This window comes from Triplophysa rosa, linkage group LG20, assembly GCF_024868665.1.
Source record: "Triplophysa rosa linkage group LG20, Trosa_1v2, whole genome shotgun sequence".
Classification (NCBI taxonomy): Eukaryota; Metazoa; Chordata; class Actinopteri; order Cypriniformes; family Nemacheilidae; genus Triplophysa; species Triplophysa rosa.
Genome location: NC_079909.1, coordinates 3,100,740 through 3,109,797, shown reverse-complemented (window position 1 = coordinate 3,109,797; position 9,058 = coordinate 3,100,740). Strand labels below are relative to the sequence as shown.

At 37.5% G+C, this 9,058-nt stretch overlaps 2 protein-coding genes across 4 annotated transcripts in view; one reads left to right on the top strand and one right to left on the bottom strand.

Annotated features, from left to right (window-relative positions):
* atg7 (ATG7 autophagy related 7 homolog (S. cerevisiae)) overlaps positions 1 to 6,273 on the top strand; it is an 84,048-nt gene extending 77,775 nt beyond the window's left edge. Inside the window, exon 20 of the mRNA XM_057362483.1 lies at positions 5,191 to 6,273. Within this exon, the coding sequence (XP_057218466.1) occupies positions 5,191 to 5,223 (33 nt within the window). The 3' untranslated portion in view covers positions 5,224 to 6,273. The remainder of the gene's footprint in view (positions 1 to 5,190) is intronic.
* A 120-nt stretch (positions 6,274 to 6,393) lies between these two features.
* Positions 6,394 to 9,058, bottom strand: part of vgll4b (vestigial-like family member 4b) — a 48,632-nt gene continuing 45,967 nt past the window's right edge. For all 3 annotated transcript variants that reach the window (XM_057362487.1, XM_057362484.1, XM_057362485.1), the window contains one exon: positions 6,394 to 8,560. In XM_057362487.1, the coding sequence (XP_057218470.1) occupies positions 8,316 to 8,560 (245 nt within the window). In that variant the 3' untranslated portion in view covers positions 6,394 to 8,315. The remainder of the gene's footprint in view (positions 8,561 to 9,058) is intronic.

Below are 9,058 nucleotides of genomic sequence, written 5' to 3'. Positions count from 1 at the left end.
TCTCTCTCCCCCTCTCTCTCTCTCTCTCTCTCTCTCTCCCCCTCTCTCTCTCTCTCTCTCAAGCAGCCAGCTGTATGTTGTAATCCAAACACCTGTATCCTGACCAGACATGTTTTTCACTGTGTTTGCTTTTAGTTCATCTACTGGAAGCTTTCATATTCCAAGCAAAGGGTTTGTTTGCTCTCCTGCAGCACGCCAGCCCAACACAAATACATCTCTAGTAGCCTATGACCGTAACACCCACTCTGTGTTGATAGTAAAACGATTTGGTTGGATTTATTGATATTTATGTTGTAAAAGAGCAATGCATTATTGTTTTAGGTAACCCCTCCCTCATGTATTGTGCCACTGCAGATCTTCCATTCCCAGTCTTCCTGAATCAGATCATTGTGTTGCCGGGATAATGAAACGTGTCTGGTCATATGAAACAAAGTCACTTTAGCGTAATATAATATTTACACATTTTGAAGATGAACTGGTTTGGTCAAGGTCTTGACTTTTAGTAGGCAAACCCTTTGACTTATTACTGGAAAACAACTCACATACTCACAAACTCTGTACAACTATAGAAAAACAGCAGGAAACTTGATATAAAAACAAAGCTGGAAAATAGAAAAAATCATAACTTCGATCTTTGAGGTGGATTGATGATGATAATGAAATCATCTGGCAGTTATTAGGAGTTTGTTGGTACATAGATCTGGAACTGTGTACATGTCAATAATAATCAATAATAATAATAACAATAATTTAAAGGCGCAGTTCTTGAAAATCAGCGGCCACTAGTGTTGTATTATAGTTTTGCAACGAATCTCCCTTTCGAAGTACGACGGTGGCCGCAACAGTAAAAATGTCGTCTACTGAGACAGCGGATAGCAGTGATACAAGCAACGATGTTTCTTTACAAAGGTAAGGCAATATATTAACGTAATTAATCATTTAACATGTATTCTATTGCGAAAGTTACTGTTACAATTCTATAATTAGATATACTGTATTTCTTGCGTGCTATCTAGTACACACTGAGAGTAGTGAAGTAACTAAAGTTAGCTAATCGTAAATAGCAACGCTGTTCAAAGCGTTTGATCTGACAGCGACATAGGCAGTTAGGTGTAAGTTAGTAGACGTTTGTCTCCCCCTTTGTAAAGTCAGGAACAACTGGAGTACGTACCGCAGGGACGGAAAAACATTATTATTCGGAGGTTATATGGCCATTTGTATAAAATACTAATGTTACAGCGATGTTTATCCTGGATTTCTGCCGCCGTTTGTCTCGAATTCGTCTGGCAGCATCACGTTTGCGCTTCTTTGACGACAGAGATTCACGCTCTGTCGGCTCTTGTGCACAATACGCATGGTCCTCCATTTTATCAAAACTTCTAAGACAGAACAATCAATTGCTTCAGACGACGACGACTACTCCTCTCCGTACTACGACTTACTACTTTGTGCGTAACTCCGTGATGACGCAAGCTGCATCTAAAAACACACACGAAGAAGACCAACATATAAGAAACGCGCTCTGTAGAGCTGTTTGTCCGTTAGAGCTTACTGTACAAAACATGGCTGCGCAACATAACAAATTCCATGTAGATAGGCCCGCTTCCTATGTAGATACAACTGGTTTATTCTAAGGTAATAAAAACATAACTTTTCATTACGTAAGGTTTTTATACACATCTAAAGACACAGTTTTGTATGTTATATTGCATTTCTGTTAATAGATCATACAAAACATCCCGCACTGTACCTTTAAATATTTCATATAGTGTATTTGTATTTTGAAACTTCATCATAGTGCATAGTTAAAAAAACTATTAGTATTGTGTAAATGTTAGCGGTTTTGCAACATTCGTGATGGTTGTGTACTTTGAGAAGAACACTGTTGCGATGATTCATTTGAAATTGTTGTTATGTAATGACAGCTTTAATAATAATGTTGTCTGGTGTGCGACTGTGTCTGTCATCCGGTTATAGTGGGAAATGAAGAGCGTCAGTAATCTCTTGGACTATTTGCATGTCATTTCTGGCCTCCGTAATTACTTCAAAATGAACAAACAGATTGAGCCGTTTATGTAATACGTACATGTGATGGTGTGTTCTCAGTTTTATTCCGGCTCTTACACCCAAAGCTTCAGATTTCTCCTAGAAACATACATGCAGTATAATATAAACAGACGCTATATTTGTAGACACATACTGTAGCAGAACTGATGGAAAATTATCACTTTATGTGGATGATGTAATAAAAGATAAATGCAATAACAACATGCTTGACAACACTGATATAACAGAATGATAGCAGCTCTACATTGTAATTCAGATGATTCATAATTATAGCCTCCAAACATGAAATCCTGATCCCAAAACCACATTTTGTGAGCCACAGCAGCTGTACATTTATCTGAGTCTGGATTTAACGGTTTACCTATCTAATAACCATAGAGGACCATAGTAATATTTATCACACATAAATAAATAATAACATAAATAATATTTATTCAAAAGGCTTTTCCATCGGTACCGAACCTCTGAGAGGATTTATCTTAGGCTCTTATTTATCAAAACCTCTTGATGGAATTTAACGAAGTTTTTAAAACTTGAAAAATCTTTGTTTTTGGTGTAAATGGGCCTTACTGTGTGGTATTATATAGAAGATTTACTGTATCATGTACGTCATTTAAGGACCTTAAAAGTGAATCGATTTTAATCAAGTGGTTACATAATGTACCATTACATTTTTAAATGAATATGATATTCCAGTATTTGCTAAAAAAAAAGGCAGAAGTGCCGTGAGCCAGTAGAGTTTGTGAAGGAGCACAGAGAGTCAGGCACGGTTCACACCCTCCATGCCTCACATTTTTTTTCTGTTTGATCACTCTCTTCACCTCTTATCTCTCAGGTTGTTATTCTTTTTCACTTGGCATAGACTTCAAAGTGGAAAGGCCGCAGAAGTTGTTTTTGTTCGGCTTTTATTAGCATGTCAATGACACAGCTTTTGACAAGCAGGTGTGCAGTAGAAGAAAGAGCTGACAGTGGCACACATCGTAATCCAAAATAACACACGCACTCGCGTCTGGTCCTTCTGTCTTCAAAAGGACATGAACATGGTTGTTTGCCTTCACTCTTGTGTCCCGTCTCAGTTTTGCATGCAGCGTAAGTATAGTTGACTCTGTGTAGAATTAGCGCGTTTGAAAAGATCTTTTCATGTTCAGATGCTCATCTGCTGTTGAATGCTCTTCAGATGATGCTACACCTGCACGTCTCTAGTTTGCTCTACAGTAAATGCATAGTTTACCTCAAGATGAACATTTTGTCAATATTTACTCAAGTGTGTGTGCTTTTACCTGCACATGTTTCTCTATACCTTGGTAGTTCATAGTGACCATATGCGACAAGTAATTTTATTTATGAAATATTTCAAGCTGCATTTCATTCTCCCCATAAAACTGCCTATTTACACTGTCTGAATCATTCCCTGTCCACTATCTAGTGCACTGTGTGCCATTTACCATATAGGAAATAGGAAATGTATGATCAGGTGGCTTATTTCAGGGGTCCTGACCAGGGGACTGTTTTAGCAGCAACAACATACACAAACTAGGGATGCACGATAAATTATCGGCCATATCGGTATCAAATCAAATTTAGGCCGATATATTATAGCTGATAAATTCTGAATCATTTCCTCTGGTTAAACTTCTTCAGGTGCACGCTGCTCACAGTTAAGATCCAGTACAGTACTGTCTTTCTGTCGTGATCATTCACTTACCGCTATTAGCAAAACATTGTTGATGCGGTACAGTATGTACAGTGTTTATGAATGTGTAAATTATAGGAACAAAAGCACATTGTTTGAAGCAGACCGCTGTCTGAATGCTTTCTGTCTTGAGACCTGTTAGACTTGTGGCTATTGAGAACACTTCTGGGTTGCTCTGGGAGAACATCTTTAATTTCTTTATTAAGTAAACATTATACCAGAAAAGTTTAAAAGTTAAAGAATCTTGAATTACTGTGTAAAGTAGGCTTGGTACAAAAAATAATGTTCAGTCTCAGAAAATGTTATATTAATATTTAGGTACGGCTAATATATCGGTTATCCAATGTTCAAGAATTATCGGTTATCTTTATCGGCCAACATTTACATATCAGTGCATCCCTAAAAGAAACATTATGTGGCCCAAACTTACCTCTGCAAAGAATCAACAACTGCTGAGTAGTTTTAATTTAATTTAATACAATTCATATTTATATATGAATATAAATTAAATCTAAAATAAATTGTTATTTTATGACCAAACCTCGACCAGAAGCTAATTTCGGGCCTGCGCGTGCGTCCGATGAAACCGTCTATAATATAGGCGATGGGACACTTAAGATTCATCATAAAAAGTATTTGATGGACCAGAAAATTAACGAGGAGTTTTTTTGGTAACACTTTACTTAAAGCCTTTATGTATAATGCATTGTTAAGGGTTATTAAATGGTATGATGTATTATAATTGTTCATAATGTGTGTTGTAATACATTAAATGTTGTTTTAAAGATTTATAGCCAAATTAAAAATGCAAAGTGTAATAATGAATTGATGAGTGTTATAATGAGACATTACAATGCATTATAAGGTGCTTTACAAGGCATAATTAATAAATTAAAACTACTTTTATAATGCATTATACTGTATTATGCTTTAAGTGTTAGTTTTTTCTTTTGTGAGAGATTGTATGTTTTAATCTTCCAAATGAATTTATTTGTATCACAGTAGCTTGTAGAGGTAACCTTAAGGCGAACACACTCTTACTAAGACACAAAACTAACATTTTTATTTAATGGTGATTTCAAAATCCTTACTATATAAGTATCTGATTAAAATAATTTTACTATCTATAGATACTCTGTCCTTTCAACCTTTTCTGCCCTGTGTTGAGATGTTATGAAGTGGATTGGAAACTAATGCTGACTATTATTGTCAATATTACTGACAAATTGCCTTTTTATTAGCATCTACCAGTCAGTTAGGACTAAACTGACTAACAGCAGCTTGTGATGTTTTTTGTCTCTGCCTTTTAAAACTGAGCTAACGTTTTTCCTCACGTTGCTGGGTGACACCATGTGTGTCATTGGAAACAACACTGAATGTGCTTTTAAAGGATTTTGACTGTTTAATAACATTATTGTCTTATCCGACAGATCTGGGACATGAGTGATGATGAAAGTATCTGAAGGCTTCAGGACCAGAACTGAACACATGACGTTCCTTTATTTGACCATGATCCACATGGCAACTCAATGGTTCTTTAGTACTCTTTTACTGACTTCCTGCAAATGTAACTTTTGGAAAAGATGTCTTCATTCCAAATGGACTTTCTTGTTGTATCTATAGAAACATTTATTTTTCCTGTTATTTTTGTCAGGACGTGTCTATGGACCTCAGGGTAGACATCGTTGAGTAAATGGAAATGTAGCTGAAACAAAAAGCATTATTGCAGTATTTGAGCAACATGTCAGACAGACCTAGTTTCCCACAGCCTAGTTTTTATTCACAAAATTGTCGTCTACACTGAAGTCCATTTTCGCTCTAATGTGCTTGAAAGTTTGTTTTGTTGGATCTTCATATTAGGGGTTTTTATGTCTATATTATGTAATGTCAAACTCCAGATTATGGCCAGGTGTGTTACAAATCGACTCTGGAGAAAGGTACAGCATCTCTCTGGTATTTGAATAGGATCAGATTTGTGGTTGGGTGTATTTCGCAGGGTTATTTCTATTGGGATGAATGTCTGTAATGTATTAGTATTCATTTATAACCAAGTTAACGATAAAGAATTGTGAAACGTTCAGGGGTTGTGGTCACATGAAATAGTCACTGTTGCAATATACACAGGTCTTAATATTTGCCTCATGTGTGAGAATTACAGAATGAGATTCTTGTCAATTATATGCACGCTGGTTTTAAAGTATTTAATTACAAAGACTGTGATCGTGTATGTACAATTGATTTTATTCCTTATTTACAGACAGAGTCAAGTGGACTGTGGTTTAAGAGCACTTTATTGTTCATTGAGGCTACTTAAGTACAAAACAATGGCCTGCCAAAACTTTGTTTTATTCCAAGGAGAAACAAGGCCATGAAATGAGGGTATAATACAGATTTACAAATTAAGTACACTCGAGGTGCAGAAAAATGTTTTTTTTTCAACATTTGTTTCTTGTCGTCGTTCTCCTGGAAGCGCACATCAAACAATAAAAACATGTTGCTTAACTCCCAACTGATATTGGAGTGAAGTATCTCACTCAGACTCTGGGTCGATGAGATGAGTACTTTTGTTCAAATGTCTCCAGAGACAGTTGAAAGAGTCTCTGTTCAGAAGTGTATAGAGACTGCTCAGTAGCCTTTAGAAGTAATACACGAGTGGCTATTACACTAACGCAGTGTTTTCATAGAATAACTGTGTTCCTGCACTTTAACCTTAAACAGACAAAACCTACAAACAAAAAAGATCAACTTTTTCAACGAAAAAAGCATGATTACAATAAAGGACAAGGGAAAAATTAAATAGCTACATATCATTAACAAATTAATTGTTCCTCAAAAAATACCTACGATTTTTTCTCTGTACATTCGTTACGCACAGCGTAATGATGGTCTTATAGTTTCCTATATAAAAACTTTTTTTGTTCGTTTTTAATTAAGTGAGATACCTACAGTGTGTATGGTATTGTGTGTCAAGCAGAAAGTGAGTGCCCTACCTAGTAAATTGGTAGTGAAATGTGTATACCTCAGACCTCCCTAAACCCCGCCCCAGTATTGACACACAGGAAGAAAAGCCCAAAAGCCCCCTGTAGGATACGACAACGTCGTGGCAAATACATACAATAAGAGCACAGGGTGAGTTATAAAGATGGCTGTCTGGCAGCATTTCCCGTTTCCAATGTCACAATATCCAAACCTGCAATGAAACTGAGCTGATGGAATGTAAGGACAAGCTTAAGATCCAAGCATCTCCTGCATCTGCAACCTCACGTCAAAGCTTCCGAGTTAGTAACTACACCGAATACGTCAGAAAAGTACAACACCTGTACGAAGTTCCCTATCGGAGGAATGTTACGGCACAGGTTTGAAAACCAAGTCCATTTTGACAGCCACAACCAAACAACGCAGATTTGAGAGCAAGATGAAAAACAACAACAAACTAGCTTGGCATTCCCGACAGATTGTCAACGCTAAAGTTGACCTTATTCACCTTATTCTTGGGTCTTTTTCAGTCATGCGAAGAGTGATAGCGTCCTGTACGACAAAATGAATAACATGAATCCAACCGTTAATATATAGATGGCCTGTCCGGAGGCTGTTTTACTTATTTTGTATCTGGCAGCTACCCACAATGAATATTGAATAGAAAATTATAATATGGAGTACAACTGTACCAGCAGTAAGTTTATCTAGGACTGTTACTGACAAAAATAAAATCTGAAAGAAAGGCTAAAAGAATTACAAATGAAATGTCTACGCAATAGATACCAGCTATTTTAAAAACATGCACCTATAAGCACTAGTTAACCCTTAAAACCTCATCTACTCTACAAAAACCACAGTGCCTGGGCTCGAAACGAATCCAAAACGACAAAAAAATGCCCATGTTTGCCGCAGTCCAGTTGTCAGCGCCATAGAGAGAATCGTCTGAAGCAAGATATAAAGTTCCCTCCCTTCCTGCCAAAGTGATGTAGATGACATCACTTCCCACCTGTGTCAGCAGTTCGCCCTCCTGTCCTCCTGTTTTGAACATCCTAACATGTGTATCCAACACTAAACTGATACAGCCTCAATCCATCAATAGTGCAAAATCAGTCCAGGCTTTCAGTTTCAACTATACACATACAGATTCAAAGCACAACCCGGGAGAGAAGACACGGTGTGGGACAACCGGAGAGGAAAACCAGAAAAGAAATGAGCTGGCTGAAATGTGAGAATGGCTTCTGGGTAAATGGTTTGCATCAGAGGTTTCTTTGGTATCTGAGGCAGATGGTTAGAGAGTCGGATGATGGTTAATCAAAAAACCAAAATGCTTCGTGCTCATTGATGATGTGTATGGGCATCCCATTACGTAACTGCCAAGCTAAACGTACACTAGCATACTTAAAAGAAAAGGCAAATAAAATCAAATAAAAGCACAAAACAAGGAAAATGAACGAGTACATCCTTGCCGTGCGTTCTTATATACATAGCTATACATCAGCACTGCTAAAACATGCATGGATGCTTTGAGAGCGAGGCAGCTGGAAGAGGCTGGGACTGGGGTCAGCTGGTCCTCTTTTCAAGACACGAGAGAAGGGGAGTGATTGTGGTTGACCATGTGGCTGTTCGGGGACGAGTCCGGGCTCCCAGATGAGCTGCCCTTGGCCTTGATCTGCAGCCACGTCTCGCCCAGTGCCTTGGCGAAGTGGTCGTCCACTGAGCCTGTGATGGACACAGAGTTTGATACCGGCTCTGGCTCCTTGTAGTTCTTTCCCAGACTGCGACGAAAATGCTCCTCGATAACAGGGTCGCAGACTGTGTTAGCTGAGGAAGAAGGAACGAGGGGTTGGTTTGTGAGATTCTCAAAAAAGTTCTCAAATATTTTCTTAAGAACATCTTTACTTTTTCGTAAGAATAAATTACATCTGCTTCGTCAATGATTACACTCGCCTGCTCATGTAGTAACTGTATATATTCATCTATACAATAAACTTGTTACACAAGCGCCTCGCATTCTTATGTGTATATATATACATATATTAGCATGTGATGTGTCAAACGGCATTTACAATCGTATGCTTGGTAAAATGTTAGCAAGCATTGCAAAATTATATTTATTATAATACATTTCGTGTGTTAATACGGAATAATGTTTGTGACCCTCTTCGTTTCGATAGGCTTTGTCCTAGAAAAAAATGTAAAAAGCAAGAACTGTCTTAGCCCTAGTCCACACGTACAAGGGTATTTTTATAAACTTCTTAGTTTAAAAAAAACCCCACGTCCACACTAAAACACGCTGTCAAAAGCATGCCAAACCAATAC